This window comes from Trichosurus vulpecula, chromosome 7 (genome assembly GCF_011100635.1).
Source record: "Trichosurus vulpecula isolate mTriVul1 chromosome 7, mTriVul1.pri, whole genome shotgun sequence".
NCBI lineage: Eukaryota > Metazoa > Chordata > Mammalia > Diprotodontia > Phalangeridae > Trichosurus > Trichosurus vulpecula.
This window is the reverse complement of record NC_050579.1, coordinates 259,255,300-259,276,012: the sequence shown is the minus strand read 5'-3', so window position 1 is coordinate 259,276,012 and position 20,713 is coordinate 259,255,300. Positions and strand designations below refer to the sequence as shown.

Below are 20,713 nucleotides of genomic sequence, written 5' to 3'. Positions count from 1 at the left end.
TCATATCATGTAGGTCTTTCCAGGTTCTTATGAAGTCCATCTGCTCCTCATTTCTTATAGCACAATAGTATTCCATTACATTCATATACCACAATTTGTTTAGCGATTCCTCAATTGATGGGCATCCCCTTGATTTCCAATTTTTTGATACCACAAAAAGAGCAGCTATAAATATTTTTGTACATACAGGTCCCTTTCCCACTTGTGTGATCTCTTTGGGATACAGCCCTAGAAGTGGTATTGCTGAATCAAAGGGTATGCACATTTTTGTAGCCCTTTGGGCATAGTTCCAAATTGCTCTCCAGAATGGTTGGATCCATTCACAACTCTACCAGCAATGTAACAATATTCCAATTTTCCCACATCTTCTCCAGCATTTATGATTTTCCTGTTCTTATCCCATGTTACCAATCTGACAGGAGAGATGTGATACCTAAGAGTTGTTTTGATTTGCATTTCTCTAATCAGTAGTGATTTAGAGCATTTTTTTCATGACTATAGATATCTTTAATTTCTTCCTCTGAAAACTGCCTGTTCATATCCTTTGACCATTTCTCAATGGGGGAATGACTTGTATTCCTATAAATTTGGCTCAGTTCCCTATATATTTTAGATATAAGGCCTTTATCAGAGACACTGGTTGTGATGATTTTTTCCCAATTTTCTGCTTCCCTCCTAATCTTTTTGCATTGGCTTTGTTTGTACAAAAACTTTTCAATTTAACATAATCAAAATTATCCATTTTGCATTTTGTAACACTCTCTATCTCTTGTTTGGTCATGAATTCTTCCCTTCTCTGTTGATCTGACAGGTAAACTATTCCTTGCCCTCCCAAATTGCTTATAGTTTCAGCCATTATTCCTAAATCATGAACCCATTTTGACTTTATTTTGGTATATAGTGTAAGATATTGGTCTATGCCCAGTCACTGCCATACTATTTTCCAGTTTTCCCAGCCTTTTTTGTGAAATAGTGAATTCTTAGCCCAGTAGCTGGATTCTCTGTTTCTTAGCCACTACCAAGTAGTTTTGATGACTGCTGCTTTATAGTACAGTTTAATATCTGGTACGGCTAGGCCACCTTCCCTAGCATTTCTTTTCATTAATTCCCTTGATATTCTGGACCTCTTGTTCTCCCAGATGAATTTTGTTATTATTTTATCCAGCTCTGTAAAATAATTTTTTGTTTGATTAGTATGGCACTGAATAAGTAAATTAATTTAGGTAAAATTGTCATTTTTATTATATTAGCTCGGCCTAACCATGAGCAGCTGATGTTTTTCCATTTATCTAGATCTGATCTTGGCTCTGCCTATTGATTCTTATTATGGATATAAGGAAGATCAAAATACCAATTCAGAAGACAACAGCATTGACAGTATACCCACATCGGAAACCTCAAAAGAGAATGTGAACTGGTCTCAAGCACAAACAGCATTCCTGGAAAAGCTCAAGGAGGATTTTAAAGACCAAATTAGAGAGGTAAAAGAAAAAATGGGAAAAAAATCACTGATGAGAACAAATCTTTAAAAAGTAAAATTGGGCCAAGATGGCCGTGTGAAAACAGCATCTTGGCAGAAACTGTACTTTGCACATAGTACATTTCATTTTGCATCAGCCCATGCAAGTCTTTCCAGGTTTTTCTGAGTGCATCCTGCTCATCATTTCTTATAGTATAATAGTATTCCATCATAATCACATATCACGACTTGTTTAGCCATTCCCCAATTGATGGGTATCCCCTCAATTTCTAATTCCTTACCCCACAAAAGAGCTGCTGTAAATATTTTTGTACATATAAGCCCTTTTCCTTTTTTGCCTTTTATCTTTTGGGGATACAGACCTAGTAAGTGGTATTGCTTGGTCAAAGGATATAAATGCTTTTATAGCCCTTTGAACATAGTTCCAAATTGCTCTACACAATGTAACCAAAATTAGAAAGAAAATAGAAAACTGGGGAAAAAAAATTTACAGCAAGTATCTGATGAAAATCTCATTTCTCAGATATATAGAGAACTGAGTCAAGTTTGTAAGAATACAAGTCATTCCCCAGTTGATAAATGGTCAAAGGATTGTGAACAGGCAGTTTTCAGACAAAGAAATCAAAACTATCTAAAGCATATAAAATGCTCAAAATTACTCTTTATTTGAGAAAGCAAATTAAAACAACTCTGAGGTACCACTTCACACCTCTCAGATTGGCTAATAAGATCTCTCTAGTTGTTCCATATGTTTACTACTTTGGTCTTGAGTAGATTAGGGGCAGCTAGCTGCTACTGTGGATAGACTGGGCTTGGAATCAGGAAGACTCATCTTCATGAGTACAAATCTGGCTTCAGATGCAGGCTGTTTGACCCTGGACAAGTCAATTAACCCCCTTTGCCTCAGTTTCCTAATCTGTAAAATTAGCTAGAGAAGGAAATGCCAAACCACCGCAGTATCTTGGCCAAGAACCCCACCCTCCCCAGTGTGGGTCATGAAGAGCTGGACATTGACTAGATTATAAACTTTTTCTAGGTGGGTGCTGTGTCTTAGAACTCTTTGTATCCCACAGTCACTGGCACAGTAATGGGCACATCATAATAGACAGTCAATAAGGTACCTGTTGATTGACACAAAGAACAGAGCTTGGCCAAACCCAGTGAACACTGGGACATTCTACAAGTTTCTCTCTTACTGTTGTGCCTCTGCAAATTATTCTATAATTTTATCTTCCCACAGCAGATCACACTTCCTGCACCAACCTGAGCCTGGGCTCCACAAATTCCACAAGGTTCTCTATCGCATCAAGTGTTGGCTCATTTTCCTTTACTTTGCAGTATTTCTTCATAGATTCTTGAGCTCATGAACTACATCTGGAGACCATATTTCCTTCTGTTCTTATTATTTTCCTGTTGATTTGTCCGTTTAGGTTTTAGAGATTTCTTCTTCATGAAATCTTTGGTACTGTCAATCTCCCCCACGCCCCCCTTATTATTCTTATCACTTTCTGACTTCCTTCCTTCCAATTGTGGTTTCCATGGAAACTGGATCTCAAAGTATCTCAATTAACAGTTCACTTGTCTAGGTCTCTGCCCCACCTGGCTTGTGGATGATCAGAACTGGCCCCAGATGAATGCTCTGCTCTTCCCTCAGGTTTGGTGGAGTGCTACACCCCGCCCCCGCACACACATGCATGGTGGTGACCTGTCCCATTCCTCACGTTCCTCACTTCTCTGATCTGGCACTGGCAGTTCCCAGCCTGTTTTCCCAAGCATCAACAGTTCAGAACTTTAAAGTGCTGATACTTCTAGGCTGCAGTCCTTAGCAAGCTATTGCTCCTGTAGGGATATGGCAAAGCTGACTTTTTTTTTTATTTCTTAATTTAATTTATTCAATATATTTAGTTTTCAGCATTGATTTTCACAAGAGTTTAAATTACAAATTTTCTCCCCATTACTACCCTCCCCCCCACTCCAAGATGGCGTGTATTCTGGTTGCCCTGTTCCCCAGTCAGCCCTCCCTTCTGTCACCCTGTAGCCAGAACGGACTTTGTTTTCTTTGAATGACTCAGCTTGCCTCGTTGAGCTTCCCTGGACGCTGGAGCTTGCTCTTCCGGGGCAGGACCAGAGCTTCCTGTGTGATGAGTCGTGGCGCTGGCTGAGGGGAGGTGTGTTAACGTGGTCTACGCTGGGGGAGGGGCCAAGTCAAGAACCAATCGGCCCTGGTCGTTCAGGCGGCGCTTGATGATGTCAAAAACTCTATAAGAGGGGAGAGGACAGCTTGAAGATCCTCCTTTCCTTTTCCGGTTGGAGCCAGAGACGCCTACAGCCGAAGCTGAGCTGCCGGTAGCAGAGCTGACTGGAGGCTAGTGGGTAATCTTCTTACCGTAGAGGGGAAGCATGTATACGATTTTGCCTTATACCATCTCGCTTCTCTGTGGCCTCCTAGTTACTCTTGTGAGGCGGACTTATTGGGCCTGGAAGCTTTTGATGAAAATATCAAAATGGGGAAGCTGGTTTGTGGGCTTGTTATTGTGGAGTGTAAATACATGCTTTAGTTCTCCTGCCTTCTGCCTAGAGAATTCCTTATATCCTGCGGTTCCGGACCTTTTAGGCACATATGAGATTCTCTTTGAAATCATAAATTCTGCCTTCCTAATATACACCCCACTCCTCTCCCATCCCCTTTTCCCTTCCTTTCTTGTAGGGAAAGATAAATGTCTATGCCCCATTGCCTGTGTATCTTATTTTCTAGTTGCATGCAAAAACTTTTGTTTGTTTTTGAACATCTGTTTTTAAAACTTTGAGTTCCAAATTCTCTCTCCTCTTCCCTTCCCACCCACCCTCCCTAAGAAGTCAAGCAATTCAACATAGGCCACATGTGTATCATTATGTATAACCCTTCCACAATACTCATGCTGTGAAAGACTAACTATATTTTGCTCCTTCCTAACCTATCCCCCTTTATCCAATTTTCTCCCATGACCCTGTCCCTTTTCGAAAGTGTTTGTTTTTGATTACCTCCTCCCCCATCTGCCCTCCATTCTATCATCCCCTCTTTTTTTTTATCTTCTTCCTCCTTCTTTCCTGTGGGGTAAGATATCCAATTGAGTGCGTATGGTATTCCCTCCTCAGGTCAAATCTCATGAGAGCAAGATTCACTCATTCCCCCTCACCTGCCTTCTCTTCTCTTCCTACAGAACTGCTTTTTCTTGCCACTTTTATGCGAGATAATTTACATCATTCTATCTCTCCCTTTCTCCCTCTCTCAATATATTGGTCTCTTATCCCTTAATTTGATTTTATTTCTTTTAGATATCATCACTTCATCTTCAACTCACCCTGTGCCCGCCCTCTCTCTCTCTCTCTCTCTCTCTCTCTCTCTCTCTCCGTATATATATATATATATATATATATATATATATATATATATATATACATACATATATATGTATATATATATATACACACATACACACACATATACACACATATCCATATACATATATATGTGTATATATATATATATATATATATATATACACACACATATATGCATATTCCCTTCAGCTACCCTAATACTGAGGTCTCATGAATCAAACACATCATCTTTCCATGTAGGAATGTAAACAAAACAGTTCAACTTTAGTAAGTCCCTTGCGATTTCTTTTTCTTGTTCTTTTCCTTGATTATCTTTTCATGCTTCTCTTGATTCTTGTGTTTGAAAGTCAAATTTTCTATTCAGCTCTGGTCTTTTCACTGAGAAAGCTTGAAAGTCCTCTATTTTATTGAAAGTCTATATTTTGCCTTGGAGCATGATACTCAGTTTTGCTGGGTAGGTGATTCTTGGTTTTAATCCTAGCTCCATCGATCTCCGGAATATCGTATTCCAAGCCCTTTGACCTCTTAATGTAGAAGCTGCTAGATCTTCGGTTATTCTGATTGTGTTTCCACAATACTCAAATTGTTTCTTTCTGGCTGCTTGCAATATTTTCTCCTTGATCTGGGAGCTCTGAAATTTGGTGACAATATTCCTAGGAGATTTCTTTTTGGGATCTATTTGAGGAGGTGATCAGTGGATTCTTTCAATTTCTATTTTGCCCTGTGGCTCTAGACTATCAGGGCAGTTCTCCTTGATAATTTCTTGAAAGATGATATCTACGCTCTTTTTTTGATCATGGCTTTCAGGTAGTCCAATAATTTTTAAATCATCTCTCCTGGATCTATTCCAGGAGTTCCTTTAGCTGCCCCACCTCTGCTCCCCCCAGGGCGGTGGCTGAACCCCCAGCAGCTTTTCCTACTAACCTTCTCTGTTGTCTTTGGTGTTTTGGGATTGAGAAGTCTAGCAACTGCCACAGCTCACTGATTCAGGGCCCTAGGGCCCGCTCCACCCGGCTCCTGGTCTGGTTAGTCCGCCAGGCCCACGCAGGGCTCTGCTCTGCTCCCAGCTCCGGGTGCGAAAGACCTCACCCAGCAACCATCCAGGCTGCCCTGGGCTGGAGCCCTGCTTCCCTCTGCTATTTTGTGGGTTCTGCAGTTCTAGAGTTGGTTCAGAGCCATTTTTTATAGGTTTTTGGAGGGACTTGGGGGGAGCTCACGCTAGTCCCTGCTTGCCAGCCGCCATCTTGGCTCCCCCCACCCCCGCCACCCCGCCAAAGCTGACTTTTGAGCCCCTAACAAACTTCCACTGCCTTGAGGTGGGGGTCTTCCTGGCACTGAAAAGAGGGAAGGGTACTTACCTGATGTGTTGTGTCCTTGGGTCTGCTAGTGCAGCCTTGCTGCAGATTCCATAGGAGGTGGAAAAGGGAAGCTGAATGAACTCAGGGTCCATAAGCATCAGGTCCTGGATTTGTTTTTTTATAACCTTCTTTTGGAAGTTGGTGTATAACCTCTGTGAACTCTTTGGTTTTTTCAGAGTTAACAGTTATTGCATAACCTCTGTGGCTCTTTGGTCATTTACTTTCTGGGTTTGCCATTTGCCATTCCCTTCTCCAGCTTATTTTAAAGGTAAGAAAACTAAGGCAAACAGGGTTAAATGACTTGCCCAGGGTCCAGTAAGTATCTGAAGGCCAGATTTAAACTCAGGGAGATGAGTCTTTCTGACTCCAGGACTGGCACTCTATCCACTGTGGTGCTTCACTCTCTCCCCTTGCTCCTTTGCAAAATCCTTGCATTCTAGCCATTCTGGACTATTCACTGTCCCAAACTCAGTTTGCCTTTCCCACTTCTAGAACTTAGAAATCTCATTTCCTCAGACTGGGAAGCCCCTACATACTGTCTGTTGATTTCCTGTCCTTCAAGGCCCTGCACAAAATCCATTCCCTCATTGAAACCTTCCATGATCAAATTAATCAGTTCCTTCACTAGAATTCTATAACACGTTCTTTTTTGTCTACTCATATGATATAGGATCATAAATGCAGAGATGTAATTAAATTTAGAAATCATCTACTCCAACCTCCCCATTTTATAGATAGAGAAACTGAGGCCCCAAGAGAGTAAATGACTCACCTGAAGTCACACAGGTAGCAAGTAGCAGAGCTGGGATTTGAACCCTGGTCTTTTTTTTTCTTTTGAGATTAATTTACTTATTTTTAGTTTTCAATATTCATTTCTACAAGATTTTGAGTTACAAATTTTCTCCCCTCCTCCCACCCCAAGATGGCATGTATTCTGAATGACCCTTTTCCAAGTCTGCCCTCCTTTCTATCAGCCCATTCGGCACCCCCCATTCCCTTTCCCCTTACTTTCTTGTTGGGCAAGATATATTTCTATGCCCCATTGCCTGTATATCTTATTTCCCAGTTGCATGTAAAAACAGTTTTTAACATTTGTTTCTAGAACTTTGAGTTCCAAATTCTCTCCCTTCTTCCCTCCCCACCCACCCTCCTTGAGAAGGCAAGCAATTCAATATAGGTTATACATGTTTCATTATGCAAAACACTTCCATAATAGTCATATTGTGAAAGACTATAGTTATTTCCCTCTATCCTATCCAACCCCACATTTATTCAACTTTCTCCTTTGACCCTGTCCCTTTTCAAAAGTGTTTGCTTTTGACTACCCCCTCCCCCAATCTGCTTTACCTTCCATCATCCCCACCTTATCCCCATCCCCCCCTACTTTCCTCTAGGGTAAGATACTCAATTAAGTGTGTATGCCATTCTCTCCTTAAGCCAAATCTGATGAGAGTAAGGGTCACTCATTCCCTTTCACCTCCCCCCTCTTCTCTTCCATCATAATAGCTTTTTCTTGCCTCTCTTATGTGAGATAATTTACCCCATTCTATGTCTCCCTTTCTCCTTCTCCCAATATATTCCTCTCTCACTCCTTAATTTTATTTTTTTAGATATCATCACTTCATATTCAACTCACCCTGTTCCCTCTGTCTCTATATATGTATATTCCCTTTAACTACCCTAATACAGAGAAAGATCTCATAAGTTGCTGTATTAGCAAGGCAATAATCACAATATAGATAAATAATTGTCAAAATTCCTATGCGATTCTGTATTGCAAAATATAAGAGATTCTCTACATAGAATATAGGAGAAGTAAACCACTTATTCAGATATCAGAGGACCAGGTCTTGAAACCAAAATGCCCAATCCATGAAGGGAGCAAAGAATTAAATACACAATACCACAGTAGAGAACCACTCCATTTCATAACCATCTGCCCCCCTGCTGGGGCCTTCTGACAAATACACTCACAGCCACCACTGTCTGCTGTCTCTCTCTCTCTCTCTCTCTCTCTCTCTCTCTCTCTCTCTCTCTTTCTGCATTTCCTGTGACACACTTTCCTTTTCCTCACAGCAAGCTCCTCCCAACCATGTCCTGTGACATAAACAGGTCACATGGCCTATTAATAGGTGGGAAAGATCTTCAAATCTAAATTGTTGATATAGTTACAAATATCATCCTTCCATGTAGGAATGTAAACAGTTCAACTTTTAATAAAAGTCCCTTATGGTGTCTCTTTCTTGTTTACCTTTTCATCCTTCTCTTGAGTCTTGTATTTGAAAGTCGGCTTTTCTATTCAGCTCTAGTTTTTCATCAAGAATGCTTGAAAGTCCTCTATTTCATTGAATATCCATTTCTCCCCCAAAGGATTACACTCAGTTTTGCTGGGTAGGTGATTCTTGGTTTTAATCCTAGCTCTTTTAACCTCCAGAATATCATATTCCAAGCCCTTTGATCCCTTAAGGTAGAAGCTGCTAGATCTTGTGTTATTCGGATTGTGTTTCCACAATACTTGAATTATTTCTTTCTGGCTGCTTGCAATATTTTCTCCTTGACCTGGGAACTCTGGAATTTGGCTACAATATTCCTAGGAGTTTTCCTTTTGGGATCTTTTTCAAGAGGTAATTGGTGGATTCTTTCCATTTCTATTTTGCCCTCTGGTTCTAGAATATCAGGGCAGTTTTCCTTGACAATTTCTTGAAAGATGATGTCTAGGCTCTTTTTTTGATCATTGCTTTCAGGTAGTCCAATAATTTTTAAATTATTTCTCCCGGATCTATTTTCCAGGTCAGTGGTTTTTCCAACGAGATATTTCACATTGTCTCCTATTTTTTCATTCTTTTGGTTCTGTTTTATAATTTCTGATTTCTCATAAAGTCATTAGTTTCCACTTGCTCAATTCTAACTTTTAAGGAATTATTTTCTTCAGTGAGCTTTTGGACCTCCTTTTCCATTTGGCCAATTCTGCTTTTTAAGGCATTTTTCTCCTCATTGGCTTTTTGGAGCTCTTTTGCCATTTGGGTTAGTCTATTTGTAAGGTGTTATTTTCTTCTTTACCAAGCTATAGACTTGTTTTTCATGGTTTTCTTTCATCACTCCCATTTCTTTTCCCAATTTTTCCTCTACTTCTCTTACTTGATTTTCCAAATCCTTTTTGAGCTCTTCCATGGCCTATGACCAAATTATATTTTTCTTAGAGGCTTTGGAAGTAGGAGCTTTGACTTTGATGTTTTCTTCTGGCTATATGTTTTGATCTTCTTTGTCACCAAAGTAAGATTCTATAGTCTGAGTTTTTTAATGCTATCTGCTCATTTTCGCAGCCAATTACTTGACTTTTGAGCTCTTTGTCAAGGTACAACCCTGCTTCCAGACTGGAGAGTGCTCTGTCCCAAGCTCCAGGGGTTTTGCACTGCTGTTTTTATGAGCTATCTGTAGGCACTTGTAAATTTTCAGTTCTTCTGAGGTGGTATGATCCAAGGAGAGGTGTTTACTCCTCTCCTGGCCTGTGCTGTGGTCTGTGAGTGACCTCAAGCACTCTTTTCTGCCTTGGAACTGCTAGGAGGACTCCCTCTCCACAGCCACCACAAGCTCTGCCACACCAGCGCTCCTCCTCACCCCAGGACTGTCAACCAGGACTGGGACTCAGATCCAAGCCAGGCAAAGCAAGAGAATCCTGCCTCAGTGCCAGCAAAGAGATCCCTGCACTCCTGCTCTGATCAGCTGCTTGATCCCCCGGTCTGTGGGCCTGAAGCTCCACCGCCGCCGCCGCTGCAGCTACTTCCCCTGGAGGGGTAGGTGGAGGTCCAACAGGGTTTTCCCAATAACCTGCTATGTTGTCTTTGGCATTTGTAGGTTGAGAAGTCTGGAAATTGCCACAGCTCAGTGATCCAGTGCCCTGAGACCTGTTCTGCCCTGTCTGCTCTGGCCTGGTCTGTGCTGATGTGGCCCATGCTGGGCTGAGCTCCGCTCCCAGCACTGTGCGATAGACCCTTCCCAGTGACCATCCAGGCCATCTTGGGCTGGAGACTTGTTTCACTCTGTCATTTTGTGGGTTCTGTAGCTCTAGAATTTGTTTGGAGTCATTTTCACAGGTGTTTGGAGGGATTTGGGGGAGAGCTCAAGCAAGTCCCTGCTTGTACTCTGCCTTCTTGGCTCCATCCCCCATGAAATTCTAAACCCTGGTCCTTTGACTCCAAATTCAGGGAACTTTCCACTATACCATAATGCCTTTCTATTTTGTATTTGTCCTTCCCTACTTGAATGTTAAGATCATTGAGAAAAATCCATGTCATACCTTTTGTAAATGTCCCACAGCACCTAGAATAGCACCTAACACATGGTAAGCATTCAAAAAATATTTGTTGAATGAATGTACATATCTGTACCCAGACACACAAATATAATAAGGTTCATGCATATTTCCCAGAGATTGTACATATATACCAGATATATTGACTTGCACAGTCACATGCATACATATACTATGTGTACACATAAGAAATGTATGCATTATTTAAAATGAATCCAAAATAAAACTGGATCCCCAAAATGGGCAGAGAGAAAAGGGAAATTAGAATTTCAGTAGTAGGAAATCTGCAACTAGCACTGGCAATAGAAGCCAGATTTAGGAGTTCAAAACATAGAAAAAGAAGTCTTTCGTGTCTGGATGAGGAAAGAACAATCTAGGTAGTCAGACCCAAATTATTTGTAGGTAAAGAAATGAGCAGTTTAAGTGCTCTTCCTTGAGGCACAGGAAGGCTATCTTTGAAAATATTTCCTCCAGGATAGCATATTGACTATAATTCTACCACCAGAAGTAGATAATTCAAGTTTGCTAACTTCTTTAAAAATTCAAATGCTCCCTGGCAAGTACGTGTGAAAAAATAACACATCAAGTTCACATTAAGGGGTTATGGACTCTTCACCTCTTGCCAATAGCTTTTTACTTGGTCTCCCTGACTCAAGTCTCTCCCCACTTTAATTGATCCCCTGCACAGAGATGAAAGAGATAGTCTTAAAGCAGAGGTCCGACCATGTCATTACACTGCTCAGAAAACTTCAGTGACTCCTTGGCCTTGACAAAATAAAAATTCTGTCTGGCATTTAAAGTCATTCACTAACTGGTTCCAGCCTCCATTTCCATATCTGTTAAAAATTACTTCCCTTCACATACTCCATGGTCCAGTTAAATTGACCTACTTCTTCTTCACACACAATATTCCCCCTCTGGTCTTTGTGCCTTTGCAAGGCTAACTCCTCTGTGCCTAGAATGTACTACTACCCTTCTCACTTCCCTTGATTCCTCCAAGGCTTGGATCTAACTCTGAAGGAAGATCCCCTAGCAGTTAATGCTTCTTTCTTTCCAGTTCAAATGAAATCTTTATAAAGTGCTAAGCACACTGCCTAGGACATAATAGGTGCTTAATAAATGCTTGTTCTCTTCCCTTTCTGCTAATTGCTTTGTCTTTATTATGTGTACATGTTTTTTTTCCCCTGAATATTATAAAAACTCCTAGAGTGTAGGTACTGTTATGTTTATTTAGCCCCAACCTGACACATAAGTGGTGTGTATCAAATAATAATAATAATGATAATAGTAATTATATTTATATAACACTATGTGCCAGGCACTATACTAAGCATTTTACAAATATTGTTTCATTTGATTCTTGTAACAACCCTGGGAAGAAGGTGCCATTATCTCCACTTTATAGCTGAGGAAACGGAGACAAATAGAGCTTGTGATTTGCTTAGGGTCACACAGCTCGTGTCTCAGGCCAAATTTGAACTCAAGTTTTCCTGACTTCAAGCGAGGCACTCAATCCACTGTGCCACCTACCCGCCCCTAGGAAATTTTGATTGGTTGATATTATTCTCCATAATTCCTCAGACCCTCCAGATTTAGAACTCTAGGTGCCAGGGTATGAGGAAGTTATTGTTCCTGAAAACTAAGGGAAATGGCAAAGGCTGGGGAATTGAGGAGGAAGAAAAGAAAGACCACCTACTACATAGTCTTACCCAGGATTCTTCTAATAAATGTTTAAGTTTGGTATTTTGAAGACCTGCTGCAGGCTATTTGAATGAGACCAAGGTCCTTGTGTTAATAACAAATAAATGCGACCAAGGTCACTGTATGAAGAAGAAATGGAACTTCTAAGTTCCCTCATAAGACAGTATCAGTTGCCTTTTGGAAAGTCACAAATCCTGGCTAAGCCAAACATGAATACTGAGGATTAAGTTATATGCTTACCCTCCCATACACAATCTCTTCCAAAGTCCTGTTGAACTTACCTTAATAGCATCTCTTGTACATACCCCTTCTCAGACAAGACATTCCTGTCTCCTGACTGGGCATTTTGGCTGGCTGTCCCCCAGGTATAGCATGCAATCTATCCTCATCTAATCTTGGGCTTCCTCTAAGTCTGGGCTAAAATCTGACCTTCTACAGGAAGCTTTTTTCCTGACTCTCAATGCTAGCACCTTTCCTCAATTTATCATATCCATCTGGTTCTTTATGTAGTTTTTCTCTGTCATTAAGGTCTGGCACATAGTAAATGCTTAATCAATGCTTGTTGACTTGACTTAGCAGTTACCTGAAAGGATTAGGAGGAAGAGAGGGAAAAGTTTTTCTATTAAAGACTGTGGTGATAATGTGATTGAAGATCTTTCCTGCCCATTTGATAGGCCTCAGGTGGGGCCAGGTAAGAGAGGCAGTCCCATACCTCTGTGATGCCAATCAGTGATGTACTGTTAAGCAGAATGGAACTTTTTTTTTTTTTTTACTGTTTTCTCTTTAGGAATGCTAAGGCAATCAAGTGCCTTTAATGAGTCTTGCCTTTGTTTGAATCAGGCAGGTAAAGTGGGACTTTTGTTGTCTTTTGTTTTAGAGCCTTCTCAGCACTGAGGCAATTGGGTGTCTTTGAGTCTTGCCTTTGTTTGAATCAAGAGTCATTGATTGGAAACAATGTATGATAATTGGCTAGTGATTAAAGAACTTTCCCATATCCTTTTGCTGATTGGGTGTGAAGCCCTCGGGTCCTAAAAAGAGTATACACACCCAGAAGGCAGCCATTGAGAACTGAGAATTCAGAAGCCAGAATTCAGAATTCAGCCCAAGGAGGAGTAAGAACTCTGCATTCACAGAGCTGCAGAAGAGAGTGCTGAGTGGAGAGTGGAAACCAGGGAGCTTCGGAGACCAGAGAACTGAGGTGGAGGAGAAAATTTGGGCAAGTAGACAGTTAGGATTTGTTAATGATTGTTTGCAGGAAGGCCTTAGCAGAGGGGAAGGTTACCGGGGTGACTTGGCTCTTTGCTGTAATACTGTGTTTTAATCTCCTTGTTGCTACATTGAGGTGGGTTTACTGGTTTTGGAATACAATTACTGCTATATCAAATTGGAATTATTCATTCTGGGATTTGATTCTCTGGTGCCTAAATAAATGTTATACTTCCTCTGCCTTCTACTTAGAGAGTTTTTCATACTTTGTGATTCCTAACCATACAGGCATGTTCATGGTCATCCTTGAGGTCATGAATCTTGCCTTACTGATACAAAGACCCACAGAAAAACAACAAAAAAAAGCCCAATTTGAACATCAGAGTTGAAAGTAGACTTAGACAGTCATCTAGTCTAAACTTGCTCATTTTAACAATGAAGAAATTGGGCCCCAACAAGATTAAATGATTTGCCTCAAGCCACCCAGCTAGAAAGTTCGTGTAACCTAGGCTAGGACAAGGTTCTGTCTGCCAGGCTGGCATTCTATTTGACCATTTTAAAAGAGTATACATATATGTGTATACTTTGAAACCTATGTTAATATCCACACTTAAAAAACATTTTTAAATAAAGAACATAAACCTTTATTCAATAAATACAACAGATTAAAAAAAAACCAGACTTCAGTTCCATATTATGACCAGTTAAAAGGAAAGAGACGGCAAGTAAAAGAACAGGAAGAAAGGAACCTTAAATCCCCCGAAGAGAATTTTGTAAAGGTTATCAGATTTTATTAAAATCAAAATATAACAAAGTATATAACACAACTGTGGTGTGTCTCTCCCCAGTTCATCAGTTTGGGAATCCAGCCCATTGTCAGTTTTCACATTTCTATAAAAAAAAAATCTGAAGTATTAGTGGCATTTTGAATTTTAAAAAATCTTTAGTTTTACCTAGGCATCTTTCAGCATCACATTGGCTGAATCTCACTTTCTATAGTGATTTTGGCATGTTCCATATGCATTCTTCCAAAAACTCGAATCCTCAGTCCCTGACTAGACTATGCCCTGTCTGACCTGACATTCTGCTCATTCACTGGTCTGTGTAACACTTTACTGATCTTTTCCAAAAAATAACCAGGGTGTAAGGCCCAGTCAGGATGCCAGTGATGCAATATAAAAACTACTCCTCTGCTCTCAACTCCTTATGTTGGCCCATATACTGCCTCAGAGACCTGAAACACTGTGCTCAAATTCATTTCACCACCAGTCACCCAACCTGTTTCACTTCAAAGTGCCCAACTCCTAGGCTAAACTATCCTTATCTCCCCCACCCCAACTTAAACTCCCTGCCGCACCTCCCAAATGCCCTGTTTAAACTCACCTCCCACTGGCTAAACTTTCCACCCTAAAGGAACCCACCCTCTTGTCTGAATTTAGCCTCTTCCTCCTACTTAGCCCAAGCTTACCTTACTACCTCAAAAGCCCTGCACATACCCCTTAATCTCAAAACTCTCTGACTCCAACTTCCTTCTGCCTAAGTTCATCCCGGGATCATAAATATGAAATATTATGTCCTTGTTCAATTCAACTCTTACCCAAATAAACCAACCTGTACCTTCCACATTCATATTTCCCACTGTAAGTCAATACCCTGTCTCAACTGACAACCCCACCTGACTTAATACCCAGATTCACCTTCATTTCCCTATTTAACATAAAATCTTTCCCAAATCTCACCTTTATCCCTACATACTCATACACATACACACAGATACACACAGACACAGATGCACACACCCCACCTACTTTTATCTTTGAACCCTTGTTTCTTAGCTCTTCCCAGGAACCATAGATCTAAAATCCACAATGACAGGACAATAATAGAGATGTGACTGAAAGTTATAGCCCCTAACTTTCTTCTTTAGAAATATCATTCAGAATCACTAGCTTTTTTATACAAACATTGACTTACAATGGCCATAACTTCAAAGAACTTTGTTTCGGTCAATCATACTCCATATCATACTTATATAACATCACTCATCAAGATCACAGTTAAAATGCTTCTAGGTTTCCTCTTGCCTCAACCAATATGGACATTCAAACTCTCACCCAGTCTCCTCCTTTGGCTGGTGAAAACTGGGCCTCTGATGGTTTTCGCATTTTGGATGCCTGGGTTGGCAAACTTCCATGGGTATGCTTCCTTTTCATTGTTTGAGTTGCACAGCAAAAACTGCATGTGACTTTTGGGCTACATCCCTCCACCTCATCCCAGGAGGATATGCCACAGATTGCATGGACATCCCTATTACACAGTATACAGCGAGCACTAGTCCATTCTTTTTCACAAACCACACAGGATGAAAAATTTAAGCTGCCCTGAGGTGAAGTGAGTTCAGCTACTTTAGGAGTTGCTATATCAAGGTTCTCTTCCACATCACTACTGTCAGTTCCAGCCTTATTAACTTTCAGGCTATTTTCTTCTTTCTTTTCAGATTGTTCTAAATGACCCTCTGTGTTTAAATGGGCAATGTCTTCAGTTAAGTTAGAAGTAGACGGACCAACTTTGTTTTCTGAGTTAAATACAATTTCACATGGGCTATGCTGCATGTTTCTGTGGAAGGGCTGATTTTTCATCATTTGAATGAACCAAAGACCTTCAGACCAGTGCAAGGAATTGTTCTTTTGCATCCAGGAGATCATCATACTCTGGATATCCTCCTTAGGTTGTACCACAGAACCATGGCCCTGACAGGGCCGGGGCTTTCCATGGACAATTTTTAGTTTTGACCACATTAGGCTCAGTTTACTGACGATCTGGCTAGAAAAGTCTCTTCCGTGTTCAGACTGTAAAACGCTGGGTGCTCCAATAATTGTGAAAATATCCAATAAAGCATGTGCCACTTCCTCAGACCTTCTTGATTTTAATGGCCGCAAAAAACTTAACTTTGTTTGGTGATCCTGATAACTCATAATAAACTTGTATTCTCCATCAGGATTTAACTGCATGTCAATGATTTCAACTTGGCATCTTGAATTAACTTCCTTTATGGGCTTAGACACAACACATTTCTTTGGCGGCTTTGAATTCTTTTGTTGACAGGGCTTACAAAGAGTTAAATATAACATTATAACCTCTTTTGTGATATTCTTATATTTTGGTTGCAACTCTTTTTCCATGCGAGTACGCCCACCATGTCCAATACTGAGATGTGTATCATGCAAAATATCAAATAAGTCTTCATTGTGTAAATAATATCGTATTTTGTCTGTTTCTCCATTAACAGCCTCAATCAGTTTCTCATTTCCTTGTACAAGGATTACATCAAATCTGGCCAAACGGCGATAATCGACAGATTCCTTTTTTGCCTTTGCTTTAGCTTCTTTTACTTCCTTTATGAGCTGACAGTATTTCTCTTTAGAAAATATCTTTGTGTTATTACTTTTGCTTTTCAGTAGACTTGCAAGATCTTTAAGGAATTTTTCTCTCATGCTCTCTTGTTGTATTTCCACTTCATTTCCATTCAAACTACCAATGTCTTCATCTCCAGCACTTTGAGACATCATGGAGAACCACAAAAATGATCCTAAAAACACAAAGCAACCATTCAGAACTTTGAGGTGTGTAATAAGGAAGGTAAATACTGCCTATGCAGCTCCTAGAGCCTGATGAGAGGGAAGAGATAAAGGGAGATACGAAATCTTAGCTCAGGAAGGCCCAACCTGAAAATATGAACAGTGAATGAAAGGGACATTAAAGTAGGAAGAGAATCAAAGAATGGTAGAATTTAAAGGGACTTTATAATCAACTACTCTATCCTCCTCATCTTATGGATATGGAAACCAATACTCAGGAAAGCCATGACAATGATCCAGGTTACCTGAAACCAGTCTAATATTTTTCCCCGTGACTTTTAGTTGCTAAAGGAGATTTGATATTAGAGAGTGATGATAAGGAAGTATCATGGACTAGCTTTAAACAAAACCTCTTCTCTGTGAAATCAGAATATTAGTATAATTCTTATTAACGTTAATAATAATTACCACATAGGGAAAAGTCTTTGGCCAGAGGGGCTTGGACAAGAACAGCAATTAATGTCTACTAGCTTGTATCCAAAATTACTCTTTATTTCAGGTTTGAGATGGTCAAGTTGTCTGTTCTGCCCACATCTGGGGTCTGTGCCATAATTTTGACATCTTGATTTCACAGTTTCATTCATAAAGACACAACTTATTAATAATGAACTGATGGTAGGGGTATAGGAAGTTAGTACAAACAAGTGAAAGTTCTGAATTATGATCCATTGACTTATTACTGTCAAGTATACAGAGAAATTGGAACTAATATAAAGCACTGTCAAGTAAAGGTTCTTTGGAAGATTTTTTTAATGATGAGACAAGATTAATTCATAATTATCAAATAAACTCTACTTGTAAGTGCTTGAAAAGAGCTGGCTAATACTCATCTCAATTTTAAAAAGATATTACAATCATTATTATTTCACATACCAGGCTCTTCTAATGTTAAATTTTTGCTAAGCCTTTGATCCAATGTTCATAAATTAATAGTCAACTGTAAAGCATAAGTCTCAACTCTTCTAAGAAGCCTTCTCTTAATGACTTCAATGCACAGATCTGTCTTCTTTGAACTACGGCGGTGCCTTTATCACACAGTTTTTGTTTTCTTTAATGGTTAAATATTTGTGAGTTGACTCCCTAATAATAGTGCAAGCTTCTTGGAGGAATGGATATACTTTATATCCCTCACAGGACTTAGCACAGTGTTTTATACAGCTACTCAAATACTGTTGAGTGATTGACTTTGAAATGGAGTACTAATAGGGTGAGTTTTTCTACATGTGTAAATGTATAGACCTACACTTAAGCTGCAGTTTAAGTACAGGCTTTCCAGTACTGAGCCACTATGTGATGAATTTTGTTGTAATTTATTGTCTGTATATTATGCCCATGTTGTCTAAAAAGATTAAAAGCTAATACATTGTGACTGTAGCTTTATAAAGTGTTTAGCACAGAGTCATGTGAAAACCAGGTGTTTAACAAATGCTTTTTGATGACAAGATAAAGGAAATGAAGTATAATGATAAGTACCTAGACTGGATGATGAGCACTATAAAAGCATGGACACGGATGATGAAGAGGTTGGGAATAATGGCTGAAGAGATACCTGCTGAGAAGCAAAAGAAAGTTGGAAATGGGTAGATTCAGAAATAAATGAACTCAGCATCCAAGGACAGGGTTGTAAATAGAGGAGTGAGTAGCTGAGAATAAGTGATAAGGAAAGGAAGAGATGTTTACTTTATTGTAGTTTTTTGTACCCAAATAAATAAATGGCTAAGAAAAGATGATTGCTCTAAAGATATATGGCATTTGTCATAATAAGAGATCTGAATGGCCATTGAGTCAGTTGAGGATATCAATCTGTCTTTATGCCCTTAAAAATTGAGGACCTCCTCCGCCAAAGAGCTTTTGTTCATGTGGGTTATATCTATCTGTATTTACTGTATTAGAAATTAAGAAATCTTAGGATCATGAAAATGGTTTTGACCTTGTAGAGCCCTAAAAGCCATCTCACTTTGAGAACTACTGTTCTAGATTAATTCACAGGCGGATTACCCATAATGCAGATGAACATATAAGTTAACAATGGTAAAATCTTGTGTCTCCTGTTGATTTGCTTAATTCTTTTGCTAACTAATGTTACCACTATTTCCAGGAGAAATAGAAGAAATGGAGATCGGACATTCTCTCCCTGACTGAGCATTTCCCCCAACCAACTTCCATCCTCTTCCCCCAAAGAAATCCTATTCCTCACCATTGTCTTGTAGGTTGTGTGGTTCTAGAGATTCACATTCCAGATTGGCCTCCATGGGTTGGAGCTGGGCACATGAAGATTCCTGGCCTCCTTCCAGGGGTACTATTTCCTCCAAGACCACTTCCTGTCCATGAGCACCTGATGGGACCTAAGGATAATCAGGCATACTTGGGCTTGTGAAGGAATTTCTAGAGTAACTGGAGTTAAAAGCTCAGAAGAGACCACAAGAAATATTCCTCAGATAACAATTTTCAGTAAATCCTCAAGGGTAGTGGAGAGAGGACAAGAGAATAACAAATTCTGCATGATGCACACTAATATAATAGGAGGGGATGCATTGCTCTTTGGTTCTGGGGGCATAAAGTGAATGAAAACAGTATCAGCTTATAGGTCCAGTTACATGAGTCCTTCTTAACTTTTATCTGAGAATCTTAATCTGATCACTACCATAGACAAAATCAAAATGGAAGTGGCTGAACTCAGATGAGCTTTATTAGCCAAAACCATGTGGTACCTACTTTTTATACTCGTAAATAAAAAAATCAGTGACATAAATAAATCAGTGAATAAAAAATTCACACTGAATCACTGAACTGAAAAGTATCTTAGAGTTCATATACACCAATCTCATTCAAAAAAAATTTATCCAATAAATGCCTTTTGTCTGTCAGCCATTTTCCAACCCCTCTCCATACTGAACCCCCCCCCCATAGATAAAGAAAAACTGGTAAGCAAAAAAGTCCAAAACAAAGACCATGTCTGGCAACATAAAAAATATTTTGTTCTAATAGTTTTCTAACCTCTCTACTAGGAGGGAGAAGGTATATTTCATTCCCTTTTTGGAGGGACCTTAGTTGCCACCTCATTTTACGGATGAAGAAAGTGGGGCCCAGAGAACTTGAGTGATATGCCCAGTACTCAAGCTGGTAGAAACTATCTTCCACAGAGGGTAGGAGGTGTAACCTATTAGGAAGAAGACAAAATAGTTTCTGTAAAGGAATAATGCCTCGCTTTACTATAGGAGCAAATGTACATGTGGACAATCCGTTCAGAATTTCAAAGGGCCTTTATTCAGGCTGTATACCAAAGACCAGACAAAAGAAGGTTTTGGTGAAGTGGATAAAGTGCTAGACTTCAAATCCAGCCTCAAACACTTAATACCCATGTGACCCTGGGCAAGTGACTTAATCCTCAGTTCCTCATCTGTAAAATGAGCTAGAGAAGGATATGGCAAACCACTCCAGTAACTTTGCCAAGAAAATACCAAATGGGGTCACGAAGAGTCAGACACAACTGAAACAACCAAACACCAACAAGGGAATGTTTCGTTATGAACAGAAACATGACTGTGATATAACAGGAAATGGTTTAGATGTAAATGTGCTTTGGAATTTTTAGTATGCTCTCTACAAATGAAAGAGGGTAATGATTATTATTTTC

At 39.8% G+C, this 20,713-nt stretch overlaps 1 protein-coding gene across 1 annotated transcript in view; it reads right to left on the bottom strand.

Annotated features, from left to right (window-relative positions):
• LOC118857932 overlaps nucleotides 1–20,713 on the bottom strand; it is a 77,735-nt gene that overhangs the window by 52,337 nt on the left and 4,685 nt on the right. The window contains exons 3-4 of the mRNA XM_036768395.1: nucleotides 19,274–19,421; nucleotides 15,553–17,027 (exon numbers count right to left, since the gene is read on the bottom strand). Of these exons, the coding sequence (XP_036624290.1) occupies nucleotides 15,553–17,027; nucleotides 19,274–19,421 (1,623 nt within the window). The remainder of the gene's footprint in view (nucleotides 1–15,552; nucleotides 17,028–19,273; nucleotides 19,422–20,713) is intronic.